The 21620-nt window shown below is 29.7% G+C and overlaps 2 protein-coding genes across 2 annotated transcripts; both read right to left on the bottom strand.

Moving 5' to 3' along the window:
• Window positions 1-5965: 5965 nt before the first annotated feature.
• Window positions 5966-15975, bottom strand: LOC137823100 (uncharacterized). The gene is made up of 8 exons (XM_068628222.1): window positions 15438-15975; window positions 15284-15344; window positions 13342-13577; window positions 7991-8192; window positions 7112-7243; window positions 6914-7008; window positions 6722-6840; window positions 5966-6245 (listed from the first exon to the last, which is right to left on the bottom strand). The coding sequence occupies exons 1-8, from the start codon at window positions 15774-15776 to the stop codon at window positions 6179-6181; spliced, it is 1251 nt and encodes a 416-aa protein (XP_068484323.1). The 5' UTR covers window positions 15777-15975; the 3' UTR covers window positions 5966-6178.
• Window positions 15976-19949: 3974 nt separating this feature from the next.
• LOC137823099 (uncharacterized) lies at window positions 19950-21123 on the bottom strand. The gene has a single exon (XM_068628221.1). It carries the CDS (start codon window positions 20951-20953, stop codon window positions 20390-20392), a length of 564 nt encoding a protein of 187 aa, XP_068484322.1. The 5' UTR covers window positions 20954-21123; the 3' UTR covers window positions 19950-20389.
• Between the last annotated feature and the right edge of the window lie 497 nt (window positions 21124-21620).

The following is a 21620-nucleotide window of genomic DNA, read 5'->3' as shown; positions in this document are numbered from 1 at the left end:
TAACTGTGTATTTTTTTCTTCAATTCTGAGCTATTTTTAGATTAAAAATGAATGATTTTGTATAAATAACCTAGTTATTATTCTCCCTTAAAAAAACTAGTTACTATATTTGGAGATTTAAGAAAATAATTTAATCGTTACTTTATAATCATACAAAAATTACTTAAAAAAACAAGGTAGTGAAGCTTATTAAATTATGATATAATGAAGAAAAATGAAGTTATGAGTTAAATTAAAAAGATATTTGGGTTTTTATAAATTTTGTTAACTTACATAATTATCTTGCTTGTGAAACTGAAAGTTACCAAAATAGGCTATAGTTATGTTTTATTTTTTTAATATTATTAATTTTTTGTTTAAGATATATTCCTCTCAAATAAAGTTCTTGTGTCCTTTGATGTTGGGTATGACTTGCACCTTTAGTAAGAAATTGTTCAAAAGATAAATTTTATTATTCTCTCACATAATCTTAGTGGAATTATGTTTTTTTATTTAACCGTACATTTACTACTTGTTTTCTTTTATTTAAATTTAAAATAAATTATTTTATGAGAAGTAGGGAAAAATAAAATGATTTTAATCAAATTTTAGTTCTTTTACAAAATCTGGTTTTAAAATTTCCTGAACAAAATAAAGAAGTCATTTAAAAAAAATGGTTTTTTTAAAAAAAATAGGTTGTAATAGTGGACCTATATTATCATATTTAATGTATTAACTCAATAAAAAAAATTAAATTACATTGACATTTCAGCAATTTTTTTTTTCAAATAATATGTTTTTAAAGCATTGTATTGTCACTACATTTTACGTTACACACATTTCTTTGAGGTTTTAAAAGTATTATATTTGCACTTATTTATTAAGAGACCAATATAATGAAGAAAAAAATGTAAATGTATTAATACTACTCTCTTCATGCCCAATAATAAAAATATGATAATTAAAGACTATCAAAATTAATTTCAAAAATATTTTCTCCTAAGTTTTCTTTAATTGAAACTTAATATTAAAAAGAGTCACTAATAAGGATGATCTTCTTTCTTTTATTAAGAGTGATGGTAGTTCGTTGGTTAAATTAATTAAGCTAACTGTGGTAACTTTTTTTATTTGGATGATATGACGTATGAGGAATTATGCTCATTTTCAGGATAAGATTGAGTTTTCTAGGACTATTTTGGTTAGACTTAACTAGTCTAGTGGGTAATTCGTCTAAACCTTCAATGAAGAATGATATGTTTGATTTCAATGTGCTAAAGTTTTTTGGTATTAACACTCGTACTGGTAAAGTTCTACGTCCTCTTCCTGTTAGATGAGAGTTTCCTTCACCAGGCTGGGTTAAAATTAACACTGATGGGGCTGCTAGGGGATATCCTGGTCTTGCTACTTGTGGAGGTATTTTTTGTGGGAGTATGGGGGAATTTATTGGAGCTTTTTCTGCGTTTCTTGAAATTCAGACTGCTCTGGTTGCTGAGTTTTATGGGGTTATACATGCTATGGAGGAAGCTCAAAAGATGGGGCTTACTAATGTCTGGCTGGAATGTGATTCTGCTTTGGTTTGTGTTGTGTTTACTGCTATGACAAATGTTCCTTGGATGTTTCGTAATCGATGGAATGCTTGTCTTAATTACTATGGAAAAATTAGGTTTACGGTTACTCATATTTTTCGTGAAGGAAATGCGTGTGCTGATAAGTTGGCTAATTTGGGATTTTTTCATAGAGAATCTTTTCTCTGGTATAATAGACTTCCACCTTGTCTGTTCTTAGAATTCTTTATGAATAGGTATAGTCTACCTATGTATCGTTTTTTGTTAACATATGAGTTTTGGTCTAGTCCCCCGTATTTTTGTATTTTCTTTCTTTTTTCTTTTTTAATAATATTTTTTTCATGTGATGGTAAATGATTGTTGTTACTTGAGGTGTCAGCCTAGCTAAGATCTTAAGTGGCATAGTGATGCCTAACATGAAAGCTTTTATTTAAAGTAATTGGGAGGAGATGAATCTATAAATAAAAAGACGCAATTTAAGATTTCATGTTTTAGTTTAAATTTAAATAAATGGAATATTTTTAATCTTGTTGCCGAAATACCATCTAACAAATATTTTCTTTAAAACAATCATTCTATCGTGTTATTATTACAAGTTAAAATATTTTTTATGCATGTTAGTGAATATTCTAACTTATTGGCTTTACTCATTTGCTAAACACGTTCTCTCATTTGTTACATCATCTTTATCTTATTATAGACATCTTAAGAAAGATCAATGAAGGTATAAAATGCTTTTAATAACTTAAGAGAATATTCAAAGTGTTTTTTTTTTTTCTTCAATGCAAGTGATTTTAAGAAAATCAGTAAGAGGCCTCACAATATGCATTTTCATCCCACATGATGAAAGGGGTCTGAAAAAGGTGTAGTAAGTTATCTTTATGGAGAAAGAAAGTGAAGAAAAGCAGCAAAATAATGGTACAAAGGTATGTATTAAGGCACAATTCCTAAGTATATCCTATTAACAACCAAAATCATTAGTTAGTCATAAAAAGAGGAGCCATAGTGGTAGTGCTAGCCTTTAGAAGAGAAACAAAACTATATATGTGGGATTACTTGAAGAGTCTTTTTCTTTTCCTTTCATGTTGCTTTCTCTTTTTTTCATTGAATGGGCCTAGCTGCATGGGGAAAAAAGCAAGGGAATGATGATTTTGAGGAGTTGATGTGGATACCAAAGTGGTTTAGACATGATAGGCAAATTGAAAGGAAGCAGAAGGTTGTCAGAAAATGTGATTAGAGAGTGAAGGTGCACTTGAATATGAAGAATATTAGAAAATGTTGATGCCTCATAACAGAATGGAGAGGATTTTGCATTCAAGATGTAACACTCTTTTGTGTTGATTGGGATCTTCACTAAAACAAAACTAAAACAAAATCATCAAAATTAAGATAAAATATAATTAGTTACAATAGTAACTAAATTATAAATTATTTTAAAAACTAAAAAAGTAATTTTTAAATTAATTTCTATTATTATTAAATAGTTTCTAAATTATTATCTAATTAGCTACTATTATTTAGATTTTAAATTTGATAGAAAAATCTTGGTTGCTAATTAGATACCAATTTAGAAACTATTTAACAATAATATAAACTAATTTAAAAATCAGAATTTTTTTTAATTTCTAAAATATTTTTTATAATAACTAATTATTTTTTATCTATAAAATTGATTTTTATTTTGTTTTCTAATTATTTTGTTGGTGTGTAATAAGGGCATAGGTAAAAGTAAAAGACTATTTTTGACTTTGAGTTCCCCCACAAAAGTGCTGGCAGAAAATGTGAACATGTTTCATATGCTGTCCCACATGAGATGAGGTAATGGTAACCTATGCAAGAATCTGATCTTAAATATTTTGAAAGACAATTAAAAAATATATCACCACTATTTATTTATGATTATTTAATAAAAATAAAAATATTTAATAATATATTAAATATAAAATTTATCTTATAAATTAATTTTATAATATTGAATCAGACTTAATGTTTACTTAGTAATATGTATCAAAATTATTTAACATCTATCCATTTTGATTAGGTTTATCAAGTTACCTTCTATTAAATCGTAATTATTTATAAATAAATATGATCAAACATGAATAAGAAAAATATGTTTTCATATCGATTAAAGATAAAAATATTTTATTATATAGAAAATTTTGATTTTATGAATCGATTTTATAAAATTTAAATTTATTTAAAATTTATTTCTTAATATTTATTATTTTTTTATCATCCTAAAATTAACATAATTTATAAGAACTCAAATATTAAGTCATCACTTATGTAAACGTTGTGAATTCATGACAATGATACTACGATGTATTAATATATTATATTAACAAATAATTTCATTAATAATTAAACATTTTTATGTAATACAGAAAATATCAATATAACTATTATGTTTTTAATGTAGATCTTCAAAATCTAAACTAACAGTTTAATTTTCATTAGATAAATGTTATATTGAAGTAACTAGGTTGTCTAGTTCCTTTTAGCTTAACCTTAATCGAAACCACTTCTCAAATTATAATCTCAAATTCTAGTTAATTTAATTTTGGATTAAGTATAAAATAAAGTATATCTTTGACGGAACATTGACTCAGGGAACGAATTAATCATAACAAATATTATTTCATATGACCAAATTTTAATTAAAATAAATTATATGTAAATATCACACCATCACAATTATTAGGTTAATATAATATTTTTTCTTGTAAAATTACTATTATTTTTTTTACTATTTTTTCTAATCTAAACATTGATAAAATTTCACTTTTCTTTTTCTTTTACTCTTTACTACTTCTTCATTCATTCGATAATCCAAACAAAATATAAATAATATGATGTTGCGCATACCCTTATTCCTCTTCAATTATTTGAATATCATTACAAATATGATTGGGTAAAGATATATTACTTTGCCTTATAAATCTATTAACTACTTTAATTAGAAAAGCCTCACGAATTAAAAATAAAGAGGATTAATTTCATTTTTCTCTATAATTAAGTAAAATATATAAATTCTTTAGGTAGAAAAAGATTGATGATTTTTTTCTCAGAAATATAATTATTGAATTTCAAGGTTTGATCGCCCTGTGAGAAAGACTCTGCATGCAATGCTTGTAGGTCTATCTACAGGTGAAGAGAGTTTAGATAAAATTATTAATTTTTACAATAATTATTTTAAAAATTCATATTAAAAAATATACTGTCAAATTCAACCAATTATTTTTTTAATATGAATTTTTAAAATAATTTTTTATTAAATTGATAAAACAAAGAAGCAAAAACAGACGTGTGAGGGGTTTCTCTCGACTTTATCAAGGGAACATGTGTAGAAGAAACGATACTTTATAATTTTGATTAAGTTTTATCTAACAATAAAATATGTATTAAAAAATATAATAGCAGTACATATTTTTAGTAAAGTATTATAGAAAACAAATAGATGGAGGAAAGCAGAAAGAGAGTACTACTTTTTGAACTGACAATCACTTCGAACAAATCAATTTTCTACAATCCACTGAACCGTATCGTGCTACATACCTAGCTGGGACCATTCCCTTTTGTCTTCCTATGCTAAACCTCGTTTTTTGTAAAAATGCCTTTCCATAATTTTTGCAATAAATTCCTGCTGAATTACTGTAAGCACTGATTCTATCGAATAACTACTGTCAATATTTTTATTGAATTGAACAGAGCCCCATGCCATTAATTACATGTTTCTAAGCATTCCAGTTTTGTTCTCAGAAAGCACAACAGATAGTTCAAACATATTTAGTTGAAATCTATTAAAAATCTCCCATCCTATTTAACAAATATTTCTTAGTCTTTAAATAAATTTTAAGTGATACCAAAAGAGTATTCAAAATGGTGCCTCAAAATATGGTCTTAACATTTTTCTTATAGAGAGGTGAATAAATTTTAAATGATAAAACAGAATGTGTCGGCAAAACTGTGTTGAATACTTTGTTCTTTTCAACACTATTCATACAATATAGCTTGTTAGCTAATTTTATATAATGGAAGATAACTTGGTTATATAATATATTGCATGTTGACATCTAGAGTCTCAGCTCAAGCGCTATTTACTTCATATACATTCTTATGAGAACATATTTAACGCCCCCTTAACCTATGAAGCTTGGACATGACAAAAAAAACTATATATATATATATATATAGATAGATAGATATAGATATGTAATTTAGAGCTTTCATTTTTTTCCCAGGAAGAAGTTTTCACTGGAGGAAGTACATAAGGGTGGTAACTTTCCTAAGGTATAAGATATGCAGGTCCAATACTTGATATTCACAAAAGGATCCACACAGGAATAATGACAATAGACTAATAAAATATGTAAGCACTAAGCAAATAAATCAAACATGAATAACGAACCCCCAATCCATCAATCAACGAGATCATGGGATAAGCACTGGAATTGGATAATTACCCCAGCTAAAGGCTCAGTTAGAGTAAGAACTTTCTTTTCTAGTTTGAGAATATACAGCAAGTGCCTACTATCATTGCCAAAGTTAATAAAATACAAAATTGTTTCAGAAAAATCTCAGCAACGGCTTACGTATATGCATGTTCGTTACAACAGGCCACAACGAATGGGTCACGATCTTCTCTCCAACCTCCTTTCACTAGATCTTTTCTCCTCTGCCTCCCGCCGTTTTTGTTGCCTGATCAACAAAATAACATTTATCCAATCAAACACAACATCAGCTAATTGCCAGTCATCAGAACTGGGTATTCCATTCATTTTCACTATCAATTTCATGGAATAAAATCAACCACAGCATTTTTTTATCTCTCTAGGTGAAATCAGCTACGTGACTGTTGGACTCGATAGGTAAAAAATCAAATAACATTGACCTTAAAAAGAAACATGTTATTTAAGTATAGATGACAGATTATTCAAAATCGATATTTCATTTTCAAAACCTCTGCAAGAGATATGTTAATTTAGATTATAGTTTTTTTATCAATAGATTTGATTTCTCATGTTAAAAGTGGACAAATGCGAACACCTCAAAAATCTCTGCACAATAAAACGTGTCAAACCAAAAATCAAATCTTAGAAATTGAAAGCATAATCAGAATGAAGATAGAACTACAATGTATATGAAAGTTCAAAGCTGTTTGTTAAACAACTTACGCAAATTGCATGTATCCACCACCAGCATTAGCAGCAGATAAAAGTGCCGCATGAGCCCCGATAGTAGATACAGAATCTTGCCCCGCAGAGGGCAGAGAATTTTTTCTATCACCATCCACCTGTCATTTACAGAAATTTCATAAGCACAACTGAGAATGTCTCTGAAGTATTGCCTGTGTTTAGATAAACTACCTTATCCCATTTTGATTTTTTATTCTGTCTACCATCCCGAGAATCAGCTGTAGGAGGCACCAAAGGCAAACCACTTGCAGTCACAGCAGAAGCACCTACGGCAAAAAAGAAGTCAAACTATAATAAAGAAGATGCGGAAATCACATCTAATGAAGGACTTCACAACAACTGCATAAATAAATTAAGAGGTTTCTGAACCTGCAACAGGCATGCTAATCCTAGGAGCGGTAGCAACAATCCCTGGCTGCGTGCCCCCTGGAATAAATTCAACTTTCTGTGCTTTCTTCTTCTCTTGCTCTTTTCTCTCACTTTCACGCCTCATATCAGCTTCTGCTTTGTTATAGTTAAGAGACAGGAGAAAAAGTTATTAATGGTAATTCGCAATGACGCTACAACATCCCTGACATTAAGTAATCTGTAAAAAGTTGACACCGGAAAAATACTACAAACAACTAATTACAAATTGATGCCATGAATGATACTAAACCTTAACATACCAAAAATAGTAGCGTAAACTAAACAAGTATTTTTGTTCACTTGGTAAAGACCAAAAAAATTTGACAATAAAAGGGTGCAGGAAAAAACCCAAAATCAGAGGCATCTTTAAAGTAGCGTAACAAAAGAAATCACGATTTCTTTTAAGTCATTCACAATACTTGGTTTGGTCAAATAAACTTCACCACCAAGCATAACATGATTACTCCGACCAAAACAAACTTTAATAAGTTATCTCTGAAAGTCAGCCTAAACAATAACGTGTCTATGAAACAAGAGAAAACACATTTCTATTTTATAAAAATTAAAGAAAATCCTATCATTGATATCCAAAAAAATATGTAGGACAAGACAACATTCTACAGATAATTTTAAAAAAAAACTCTAACATTGAAATAAATAAAAAATATATGGGAGGTCTGCAATCTACTTGAAATTAACAGTTAGTTTACGGGAATAAAAAGCCAACAATCAGACCTGCTTCTCTGAAAAACAAAATGTAGACGAATCTAATTATGCAACAGAGATACTCAAGTAGACACAAAAATAGCAAAACGTGACAGAGAAGCAGCAGTTATGTACCTATTTCATCATAGAAGTCACTTGAATCATATCCATGAGGGTCAAATACATCTTTACTGAAGCAAGACCCTATTTGATCAATATCCTGGTACCTCACTGCATGCAGTAAGAAGTCAGGGTTTCGATAGTCCTTCCTGTTACGAACTTCTGCATTGAAACTTTTTCCAGCCTTCTTGTACTCCAGGAATTTATTTATTTTTCTCTGTCATAAAATAAAGTCAAAGACAATGATGTAAAGGGAATGCAATGTCTGAAAGCTACTAAACCATCAAAGAGAAAGCTAGAAAATGAAAACATCCTAGATCCTATCCACTATCCTGAACATAAAATTTAACTTGATTAATGAATGCAATGCAATGTCTAAAAGCTAAAGAAAGGTTGGGCAGGGACATTTTCTTTTCTCCCACTTTCGTTAAATGGGAAAAATGGAACTTTGATAGAACATTTAATACAAATATTTCTTTGACTGTGTATGGCATAAAATTTGTATGTCTTGAGTAGTAACTTCATGATAAAAAGTAAAGTAAAATCTTTTATAATTTTATATTCATAAAGATGACTTTAGATTGAAGATGAAATCTTTAATGATGAAAATTTAAAAGTACATTTATAACCATCCATTGAAAGTATAATTCCCAAAAATTGGCTTTAGGAAATTGGTATACATACATACAAGATGTTAATAAACAAAATTTTAATCTTTAAGATTTTTTTAATAAATATAATTGTAACTATCTAAGTGATATAAACATATAACAAAGAGCTTCAAAAACAACAGACATGCCCACTCATGTATATGAGCTATTCGCAAGCCGTTCATGTCAAATCTACAAAACTTAAGCTTGGATATTTATTGAGCCTAATTATAAGGTCGAGCTTATTTGCATAACTAAACAAACAAGCTTGAACAAGCATTTAATAAGTAGATATCTGATAACTCACAAATAGCTCAATTCATTCATGCCCCTAGTAGGCAGCCCAGATATTCGCATTCTCGACAGTAGAAAAGGAACCCATATTAAGGTAACAAGACGGTTTCCTTTCTTATAAAGCCCACAAATTTATCTTACTTTAAAATTGCACCATATGAAATTCTAAACCAAGTCCTTTAATGCTCTGTTTGGTAGAGTGGAGAGAAATAGTTTGGATGAAAATAAGTTAGTGGATTGGAAATAGATGAGAAATAAATTAGAAGTGTTAGATTATAAAGAAATAGATAAGAGATGGAGATAGAGAGATGAGTAGAAATAGGTGAAAAATAGTACAATAGGTCCCACCATTATTAAAAATGTAGATGAGAAATAAATTAGAAGTTTAAGTGTTAGATTAAATAGAAATAGATAAGAGATGGAGATAGAGAGATGAGTAGAAATAGGTGAGAGAAATAGTACAATAGGTCCCACCATTTTTAAAAATGATTTGTACTCTCTTCTCAACCTAAACATACTACATTAATTCCATCCTCAGCCAAACAGGGTGTAAAAGCAGGAGGAAATGTGGCTAGGTTATTTGCTATGACATTTTTCTCCTTAAAGCCTAAACATCTTTTTTTTTAAACAAGAGTATTATAATATGAATTATTTTTAATTAAAACCTCTAATCATCAAATGAATTAATCAGACCAAGTGAAATAATGAATTAATCTGGCTGGTTCAACTAATTTAAATCATGTTAAAGAGCTTAGGTTTTGGGCCTTAAGATAGTATTTTGCTTTCCACCCAAAAAATAGTGAAATCTAAACAACTACACTCTCATCTTCAAGCTTACAGCACTGTAACGCTGTCTTCATCACCTGAGTTTAGTTCGATTCCAAGTTTCTAACCTCAGGAAAAGATTGTCTCTTTCCATCCAATCACAAACAAAAAATTTACTTTAAGAAACCCTAAAATCATGTTTCTCAAGAAAAGTTACCATGCAAGTAAGGGTGTTAAAAATGGGTAGGAACCTGTGAGCCAATCTGACTTACCATGGGTTCAGGTCAAATTGGGTTGAAAAAACAGAAGTTTTGCCGATTACGGGTCAAAATGAACTGGAGTCATTCAATTTGGGAGTTATATAGGTTCAACAGAAGTTGATGGTGAGTTGAACCATTTTTATATTAAAAAGGAAACTCAAGTTATAATATACATAATTTGTGAATACCTAATCCTAAAACAAAACAACCCATGTTGATGCCGTCTTGTGGCACTATGTGAGAAGAATCCTTGATCCTCTTGCTCGACTCAATGCTCCCAACCTCATGACATTGAGGTCCTCCTCAAGCATTGGCATCCTCTCCCTCCTCCATTTGTCTCTCTTGCTTGAAGCTCTGAACCTTGTGAAGGCTCCATGACTAGAGTGTCTAATGTTCAAACTGTTTGCATCATCTTCCAACACCACAAGTCACTGTTTGCAGTCTGCCAGAAAACCCCAACTCACCATGAAGTGGTCACACTCTCAACCAAGTTTCATTTTTTTCCTTCATTGACTCTCAACCATATTTGTTTAACGGCACACTTTGTTCTAAATTTTATTGTAAAAGTTGATTGTGACTTCTCTTAAATAAGCAATCAATTTTTTTTTTCAAAATATTGTTATATGGAATCTGAAACTTTCCATCAAAGTGTCAATATGAAATGCATTAATGGTGATTTTATAAGTAATGAAGAACATATGGAACCAAATCCAATTAACAAAGAAGATGATGATGTTCAAAAGGAGAGCAAGAAAGCTAAGATTTGTACATGAGGTTTGGAAAAAAAAAATTCCAACATTGGTGTGAAACATGTCAAAGGAAAGGCTAAATGTAAACATATGGGCAAGAGTATGTAATTGATGGGTCTAGAATAGGCGCTTCAACATTATTGCGTTATTTGAAAAAATGCACCATTTACCCAAAATAACAAGATTTAGGTGGAATGATAACTAACCATATCGAAAAGTTAAGGGATGGGGAACTTGACCACAAATGTGTTTTTGAGATCATGAAATGGCTGCCATTAAAGATGGTTTGCCATTTAAATTTGTTGAAAATGCATTAGGGAATTGCTTTCATATTTAAATCCAGATGTAAAGCATGTGAGTAAGAATACAATTGTTTCATATGTGGAAATTTCATCATGAAATGAAGGACAAATTAAAGCATGAAGAATAAATTTCATAACCGAATTCGTTTGGCATCTGATTGTTGCACTACTTGTAATCAAGGGGAATATATTTGCTTAAGAAAACATTTTGTTGACAACAACTGAAGATTGAATGGTAAGATTCTTGCTTTGTGTAAAATGAAACCTCCACATATGGATCATGATTTAGCAAATAAAGTTTCTAAATGCTTGACTAAATGGGGAATTGATAGGAAAATATTTTCCATAACTTTGGACAATTTTCGTGCTAATGATCGTATGCAACAAATTTTGGGTGAACAATTAAACTTTCAAAATATCTTGAATTCTATAGTTCAAGAGGGTTTAAAAGCGGCTGAACTTGAGTTGTCTATGAAAAGAGAAAACATTAAATATGTGAAAGGGTCAGAGGCAAGAAAAAGAGCATTTAAAGAATGCGTTGTCCAAGTTAGAGGCATTGACACTAAGGTGGGCTTGAGGTTGGATGTACCTACTTGATGGAATTCTACTTTTCTCTTGCTTGAAAGTGGTCTTAGATGTTTCACTATTCATGATTGAAATTTCAAATATTGTCTATCAAATGATGAGTGGAAAATAGCTGAGAGAATATGTGTGTACTTTTTAGACCATTTAACAAAATAACCAACTTGATTTCAGACGCATGTTATCCAATCTCTAATACATACTGCATGCAAGTATGGAAAATTGAATGCTTGTCAACGGAAACACTCAAAGGTGATGATCTATTGATGAAATACATGGCCAAAAGAATGATGGAAGAATTTGGAAAGTATGGGAGTAAGTACAGTGTCATTCTTGCATTGTGATGAAAATATTTATCATATAAGAGGCAAGATGTACAATCTCTTTAAAGAATATGTGAGAGTAAGGTCAAATTCATCAAATGCATCAATGTCCCAACTTGTTCCTCCAATAGAACAAGATTTCAATATAGAGGAAAACCAATAGATTGAGCCATATAAGTAAGTTAGTAATTCTTGCTATATGTTGTTATTATTATTCTTTAATCCTAATTAATCAATTTATTATGTTTTTATTATATTGTCAAAGGAATATGTCAATTATGTGAGCGAAAATGTTAATGTCACTTGCAAGTCTAAGTTGGATCTTTATTTGATTGAAACACCACTTGAGCCAAAATATTTTTCAAAGTTCGATGTTTTCAGCTATTGGAAAGATCCTCAAGAACGTTATCCAAATCTTTGTAGATTGGCATGTGAGGTGTTGAGCATTTCAATAACAATTGTTGCTAGTGAGTCTGCCATTTAGCATTGTGCCCACATGCTTAACAAGTATCATTCTACTCTTCTTCCCTCCTCCTTACAATGTTCAAGAACCCATTTTAATCCAAAACTGGTTACATGGCTTTGAAAATATTGGTAATTTATGTTACTTTTCAATGCTTTCTTGATATAATACTTCTAAAATATATTCTTCGCTAATGTTTTGTTTTTGTTGTAGATGAAGACAATGACAATGTTCAAAAAGAAAAAATTGTTTTGGAGGATATAATACTTCAAAAATATATTCTTCGCTAATAATACTTCTTACTTTAAAGTTGTTCACTAATTTCAGTTACTTAGGTTGAAACTTTGGTTTTTCAAGACGTCTATTTTTGACAGCATTGTTTGAAGGGATTTTAATGTTTAATTATTTTAAGACTCCTATTTGCTACATAGTTATGTATTTGACATTTAAATTAAGTTTGTATTAGCTACTAAGTGTTAGAAATTATCATATCCAATTTAAAATTGCTCAAATGTACATATTTTTTATATTTTTTAAATTTAGTAAGTCAATCCACCTAACCCACCAACTCATAGTGGGTTGAGAACTGGCCCATTTTTAACTAGCCCGTGTGAGTCGGGTTCCCTCACTTTAACACACCTACATGCAAGAGAACCTTTTCTGTGTGTGAACTGACATGCACAAATCACGCAATTAACCCTAAACTCATTACTCTAGCAAGCAGTTAAAGTGATTCTGAGTGAAATTCAGTTTCAACATTAATAACTTCAATTTGAATCAATATGGCTTTAGGAACTATCAAATTGGATATGAATCTTATGATTCTTGTGATTCTACTAAGTTACTAACTATGATGCCCCCACAAAAAACAGAGGATTTGACCAAAGTAAAAGCAGTAAGCAATACATGCTACTTTATCATACATCAAAATGGTATTCAACAATCTGATACTGATTAAACCATTTTAACAGAACTTACTTGTAGCTCCTCTGACCATTTGGTTTTTGGAGGGGGAGGAAGAAATTTATCTAATGGATCTACATATCTTTGATCATCTTGATCTCCTTCACCCAATTCTGCATCATCAGATTTGATCACAGCATCATTGTTCAAGGAATCAGATTTCAATGACTCAGTGAACTGGGGAGTGTTAGCTTGATTGCTAGGTGTCAAAACATGGACTGTTCCTAATGGTGTTCTCTCTACCGAATCACCTGCAATAACATGTTGGATTAGGCGCTAGGATGCCAAAAGAAATGCATCTACAACAATAGTAATGTAATTGAATAAATAAGGCAATAGCATCTTCAGAAAATTGAATATAAACATGCTATTATTCTCAATTGTATTTACACAGCCATTCCAAAGCAAAACAAGTAGTGAAACCAAATCATCAAAGCAATTTTTTTTATCAACCTCGTTCACAAAAAAACAATGTATACAGAATATTTCAAAAGAAAAAATTCAAAAACAACCAAACCTTAATCTGATCCACAAGTACCAATGAGGAAAAAATATTGCAAATATGCATGAACCATTGTTTTCAATCTCAGATATCAGCACAACGCAGCCAGCCCCAAAAATGTTACAGTAGGATAGTAGGATAGCCACTATTCTGAAATATTTAAAGCAATTATAGCAAGGCTATCAAACTGATATATGAATTGTGAATTGCTGCGCTAAATATTTAGTTGTAAATCATAATTTTCAGATGGGTTTAGGGTTGTAAGATTGAAAGACATTGAAAAATTAATCAAATAAATTATAAAGATGATATATAGTGTTCTATGGGAAAAAAAATGAAACCAGAAGTAGATAAAATAACTTAACTAGAAGTCTTATCAAAGAAATTAATTCTATGACTTTGTAAAGCTTTTACTTTAGAAGAATGGAAAGAAAGATATTAAATTAAATAGCTAAACAGAGTATATACATTGAATGAGTGAATGATAAAGTAGTGGAATAATCAAATAAGATAAGATAAAAAAAATGTTTCAGTTTCTTTTCATTAACAACTTAAGATTATATGACTTTTCAATTTTTTCAAGAGAATTAATTGATCAAAAAAATTTAAAAGAAATTAACAAATAGTTAAATCGTATGATTGAAATTGATGATACAAAATTGCACAAAATCATTCACGTACAATACAATATAGTCATTTAAGATTTGTCCTATGATACAGTTGGTATGAAGCTGGACTATCAATTGTAAGATTCAAATCGTGAATCATAACATTCTAATAACTATGGATTATATAATATAATTTAATTTAAATTATATACATATAATTATAAAAAAAATCTAAAAACATGGAGCACGGAATGACAATAAAACCTTGACATGACCTGAAGCAATTTCTCATGCATCAACATATATCATACAGAACTTCACAGATTAGTTATAATGAATCAATTATTTAGTTATAATCATGATTACCCAGTAGCTTGCGATTCATTATTCTTAGCCAACCAGCCAAACCAAGTCATCTGCGAATGATAAGAACAAAATAAAACTAACGTGCCCTGGTGGCAAAAATGCTTCACGAAGGCATGGGGGAAGGTCATTGTACTTCATTTTGAGAGGGTGTTTTTAGATTTGACCCTACAACCAACAGGTCACAAAGGGCAACTTTAACATGGTGCCAAGACTCGCTCTCTTGAAAAGATAAATCTACTAGTGAATTGTAGAAATCCAAAATTTCATTTGGAATAAACAGACAGCATGACAAAACTACAAAGCAAGGCAATATTGCTGGACAGCAAAAAAGACTAGTCAATTGATCCCTTTTAGCATTTAGTATCAGCACAAACATGTGTGGGAAGCTAAAACATATGATGAGATGATCAAACAAATTGAACCTTGCTAATCAGTTAGCTAGTAAAATAATAACTAAAGGCCAAACAAAAATTAAACTAACCATTATTGACATGAAGCTGGTCCCCAAACATGACTCGACCGCTACCATATATCTCCCCCTCCTGCAATCAGAACCAGCAAACAACCTCATTTACAATCCAAAATATCTAGTTTAGGAGAGTGAACAATTTTCAATTAATTTCATAGAGAAGTACCTCAGGCTCAGGTGACATCGCAACTTCGTCATGCCCATAATCCACTATCGTAAGAGCCCCTTTCCGACTAATCCTAGGTTTCTCCGGCGGTGGAGAAACCAAATTGTTATTCAGCGGTGTTGAAGCCCCCTCATCAGCGCCCTCCTTACCTGAATCAGGGACAGCTGTTCTATTGGCGGAATCTTCCTCCGCTGCAAATCTCACATCTACAGCGGCATCTTCTTCCATGCCTATTCTTGCATCTTCTTCGTCGTCGTCGACCTCCATTTCGTCGTCTTCCTCGTCGTTGTACATGGACAACAAGGCGATTCCCTCTGAATGTTTCTTCTTGGACGCCATGGAAGCTAGCTAGGGTTTTCTGAAAGGAATCACGGGTAAGGTTTTCTGAAAAGGGTGAATTAGGAAGACGGAGAAGTAAGTGTGAGAAGCAATGAGTGAAGAAAAAATGTTGGGTTTTGGAGAAATTGAAAACCGTAGAGAAGAAATATAGGAAAATGGGGAATTCTACAAAAGTTATTTTCAGATATAACACCTTTCTATTCGGCATAAAAAGAAATATATTCTTAAAACTCTCCATAAAATTATAAAATATTAATTTGAAGTGCATTTTAGTTTGTATGGACTTGTTTTTATCATAAATCAATAGATAATAAGATTGTTAACGTATATAACAATTATTTTAAAATTATATTAAAAATATTTTTAATTGATTTGAACTTTGAAGTGTACAAATTGTAATTTATCTATAAACACTATAATAATTTGACGATATTATTTCAACATATTCACACTTTAGACTTATCGGTTAAATTATAACACATACTTTTATTAAATATATGTATTGTAGGAATTATATATTTTTTATTCAATGATCAATAATTTAAATTTGATTGATGGATTTTTATAATTAGGATAATCAAATACAAAATATTAGATAATGACTAAAGACATGTGGTTTAGTTAAGATTTATCTAATTAATTTTTTTTTTTTTTACTTTAAATAAAAGTTTTCATGTTAGATATCGTTATGCAACTTGATATTTAAGTAACAACAATTATTTGTCATCATATACAAAAAAATGTATTATTAAAAAAATACAAAAATATGAGGGAACTATACTAAAACTCATATGTTAACAAAAACAAACAATACATAGATAAACTATATCTATTCATAAATAATTATAAGAACATATTAGATGGTATCCTATTATACCAATGAAAAGATTCTCCAATAATAAATTATAAATTAGTCAACTTATCAGCACATGCATTCTCTTCACGCAAAATATAAGTAACTCTAAACCTCTGATTTTTTCACAGTAATTAAGACAAGTATTTCATCAATTACGAAACATCCAAGAAACATTGGTCCTAACAGTAAACATAGCACAAAGCAAAGCAGAATCACATTTCAATCGAACATTAATAAAAACTCATATTTTAAGCTTACTCCATAGCATATATAACCCATAAAACTTTATTAATTATATGTTTAATCATTATGTTTAAATTATTCTAATCCATTAAAAATATATTTATTTAAATATAATTTTTATTTTAATCCATATTTTATACATTTTTCATATCAAACTTCCATTTCATTTATACAGATTTAAGAAAAACTATATTATTCCATGGTCAGCATGTGAACATGTATTACAAAGTTTCGCGAGATCTCCCACTCTTACAGGTTGGTTAACCAAAAACTATTATAAACCATGGTTGGTTGCTGGAAATGTTACCCATAAATGATTTCAAACCATTGAATGTGTGAGGCATGGATAAATTTTAACAAACTTTTTTTATTTTACAAAAAATGTAAAGAAAAGAAAAAATACATGGAATAAAAATATTAATTTATTTTTTCTTAAAGAGGGTGTTTCATTTTAGAATTTTGAATAATAAACTTTTTCTACTGACATCAAATAAGTGAAAAACAATTAATCTTATACAATCTATTTTAATATTATAAAAATTAAAAAATTAAAAAAAATATAACAAAAAATAGAAAATAAAATAACATTTTATAATTCTTTACTATATATAACCTATTATCCTTATTAATATTTTATTTTATTATTTTATTTTAGTTAATTCAGTTATTTTTTATTTTTTAAATATTTACTAAATAACTAATTATTTTTATTATTAATTAATTTTTTTAAAAACTAATATATTGTGATTACTTAAAAAACAGTTATAAATTTTTAAATCTTAAATCTGGATTAGTTTTTTTTTTATTAAATGGAAAATAATTTATTTTTTTATTTTTTTATATCTTCATCTTTATTAGAAAATATATTTTTTATTATCTTTTCTTGTGATTTGGTTTTTGTTATCTCTTATTTGTATTTAATTTTTTACTTTTTCTTAAAAAAATATGAATTTAAACAGAATATTTTTAATATTAATTATAAATATATATGAATAACAAAAATAAAAAATGTAAAAATATAGTAATTTCTTTTAAGCAAATTCTTTTATCAAAATTAAAATATGCATAATGCGATTTTTTTTAAATTAAACATATTAAAATGATTGAATAGATATAATTGAAAGTGAAATCAGAATAAAAAAATTATCCTAATAAGTACATAAATATAAAAATGTTAAACTACTATAAAATATTGAAATTAATAACGATTAAAAACACAAACTTAACATTAAAAAAGTAATTTTATCATAAAAATAATAATTTTTTAATCAAAAAATATTGAAATAATGATTAACTTTTATCATAAAAAAATAATTTACACTGTACTGATAATTTTTTAATATTATATAAATTTATAAAAGATATAGATTTGGATTTAAGATCCAATCCAATAGGATTTAGAGATCCAAATAAATCCAATACCCTTATTTGCAAGACATAAAAAAATAAAACTGGAAAGAAAATATATGAAAAGTTGAAAATGTTAACAAAATATGTGTTCTAATGTTCAATAAACTTGATATTCAATAATATAATTTTATTTTATTTTTTATTCTTTTAAAAAATATAAAATTAAATATTAAACATAAATATATATTAAATAAAAATACAAAATATACAAATATACATGCGCAAAGCGCATATATTCAATCTTAATAAAAATAATGGAATAATTTTTTTTAAGCAAAATCTTTTATCAAAATTAAAATATGCATAATACAATTTTTTTAAAATTAAATATATTAAAATGATTTAATTTATATTTTATCTGAATAGATATAATTGAAAGTGAAATCAGAATAAAAAATTGGCAGTTTCTCCCTGCACCATATCATTTTAAACATGTACCCAACATAAATTTTAAAATCCAATATTGTCCTTAACTTTTTTTAAATGCTATAAAGAAGTATTATCTTACTGTGGTGTGTGTTTTGAAACCTTTATATTTTTTGAAATGCTACATAGGAGTGTTGTGTTAATGTGGTATGGGTTTTGAATGGAAATGGTGGTGGTGTAGTGAGTGGCAAGAGTGGCAATTGTGTAGTGATTTTTTTTTTTGTAAGAGTGGCAATGGTGCTCACTTCTCCTTCTCTCTAAGCAACCATCTTCCTCTTTGCTGCTGCTACCTTGCAACAAGCTTAGTGATGAGTTGGGTGCAAATACAATGTTGTTGGGGTGTAGAGTTCATACAATGTTCATTGTTAATGGGTTGGATGCAAATACAGTGTTATTGAGTATGGTTTTATGGTTCATACAGTGTTAATGGCTAATGGGTTGGGTGCAAATACAATATTGTTGGATGTAAGATTTTATAGCATTAAGGACAAATAAGTCTTTTAAAATAATATTATTGGGTGCAGTCTTAATTGATATGCTGCAGGAAGAATCCGCCTAAAATATTTCTCCTAAAATCAAACTTACTTATTTAAATATATATTAAATAAATAATAAATACACAAATATAAAAATGTTAAACTACTATAAAATATTGAAATTAATGACCAATTAAAAAATTAACATTAAAAAGTTAATAACTAACTTTTATCATAAAAAAATAATTATATTATACTGATAAGTTTTTAATATTATATAAATTATAAAAGATATAGATTTGGATTTAAGATTCAAACCAATAGGATTTAGATTAATAAAAATCTAAATTATTTTTAAAAAGATACGGATTTAGAGACCAGATAAATCCAATACCTTATTTGCAAGTCATAAAAAAATAAAAGTGGAAAAACAAATATATGAAAAGTTGAAAATGTTAATATATAATATTATCTTTTAGACCGTCTTAATTGAAATCTTTAAAAATTTAATTTAATAGTTGAATAACAACTACAAATCACATCAAATATTATTTCTCTTTAGTCATACTTGGAATATTGTTACCAGATTTGAAATTTAAATACTAACAGCAAAGAAAATCTAATAAAATCGTGCAAAAATCAAATTTCAAAATAAATTTAAAATTTGAAGCTTAATTTTGATGATCATTAAACAATATCAAGCAGCTAGAAATGACGGTTCCGTTGATGGATTCAGCAAGAATCATGAATGTTATAGAACAATTTTAAATTAAAATTCAAACTATTTCATAAAATAAAAAGATCCTTTTACAACTGTGTTTAGTACAAATGATAACCCAGAAACATATACAACTTCATCTCACATCACCTTGCTTTTGAGGAGGCGAAGAATGAAGCATGTAAAACATAAATAAACATAAACTAGGGGACGCTTCTATATCCTAAATACTTACAAAGCATCATACAGATACACTGAAGCCTAACCCTAAAATTAAAAAGACCTAAACTTGAGCGTAACAAGGCACAAATTCTAACACCAAATCCCAGTATAAGCATGTATGTACGGCGATCTGGAGAAAGTGCTACACAACCAGAGATTCTTCGCACTCGAACTACCCGCTGAAAATATAAGAGTAGATCCAGCACTGAATCACCCCAATCACCAACAACCTCCATCCAAATTTTCGTTCATTCATAACCTGTTAATGAAAATCAAGCCGCAAAATGTTTCGTAATTCACTCGTGGCGCAGTTCGCAGCCGCGATCTTATTAGTGATAAAAGCCGGTAGCGGAACGGAGTTTGGAGGCGGCGACATCACCAACAACGAGTATCCCGCATACAAACCATCCACTTTCTCCGTTGAGGATAAAATCGGAGTCATCTCCACTTTCTCCGTTGAAGGTAAAGTCGGAGTTATCTCCACGGTCTCCGTCTCGGAGGTGACCTCCTTCACGGCGGTTTCCGTCGGCAGTTGTGAATCCGGCGTCTTTTGAGTGAGTAGTTCGCCGCGTTTCAGGATTTTGACCTGGCCCATGATAAGATGCGGCGGTTGGTGCTTCAGAGACTTGGCGTGTTGGGCCGGGTCAGGGCCTACTTGGGGGGCTGGATCGGCCCGTTTCTTACGGTTTCGGGAACTCCGATGAAGCTTAGGGTTAGGGTTAGGGTTGGAGAGTTTCATGTTGGGAAAGTGAGGGAGCATGGTTCGGTAGTGGATAGGTGGGTTGTTTGCGAGAGAATCGTGCGGATGAAGAACGGCAACTTCCATCTGAAAGGAAAATCGAAGCAGTAGAAGAAAAATGGGGAAGAAAATAGAAATCGAAACCGAAGACGCAGAAGGAAGAAGAGAGTATTTGCCAAATGAAATGTGAAAAGAATAGTAGGGTAAAAGGGTTTTATATAGGAGGAGGCGGCTTAGGGATAGAAGGGTAAAAGCCCAAAAGTGGTGCTTTGAAGTCTATTACATAAACACTCTCAATCTCTCCGCGTGACGCGTTGGAGCCACGTATTTTATTCGTTAAGATTTGTATTTGCTCAACGCTGAGTCATGGTCGCGGTATTCTTTATTTCCTTGAATAGCGCGTGTGGATTGGGTTGGGGATTTGGAAGGTCAAAAAGATTTAGTGAAATAAAATATAAAATCTTTTTTATTAAACGCATCTTGTATTTTTTTTAAAAACCAGGAATTTTTTTTATTAGGAATTATCGACGGTGAGGTTTATTGTGGAAGTTAATCGACGCGTTTATTTTTTCTGTGGTTTAATAATGTTTAATAGTTGTTACAAGGTGTGGTACAGGTGGCAGAATATGAGAGGTGATGAAGGATACAGTGATGTAACGTGAGGTGAGAGAGAATTGAGGTGATTAACCGACATTGATTGGTTCCTTGGATTGGGCCCGAAGCTAATTATATCAACATTTTACTTTCTAATTAT

Source organism: Phaseolus vulgaris, chromosome 9 (assembly GCF_000499845.2).
Source record: "Phaseolus vulgaris cultivar G19833 chromosome 9, P. vulgaris v2.0, whole genome shotgun sequence".
Taxonomy (NCBI): domain Eukaryota; kingdom Viridiplantae; phylum Streptophyta; class Magnoliopsida; order Fabales; family Fabaceae; genus Phaseolus; species Phaseolus vulgaris.
The sequence above is the reverse complement of the archived record's forward strand: the minus strand, read 5'-3'. Positions and strand labels throughout refer to the sequence as shown.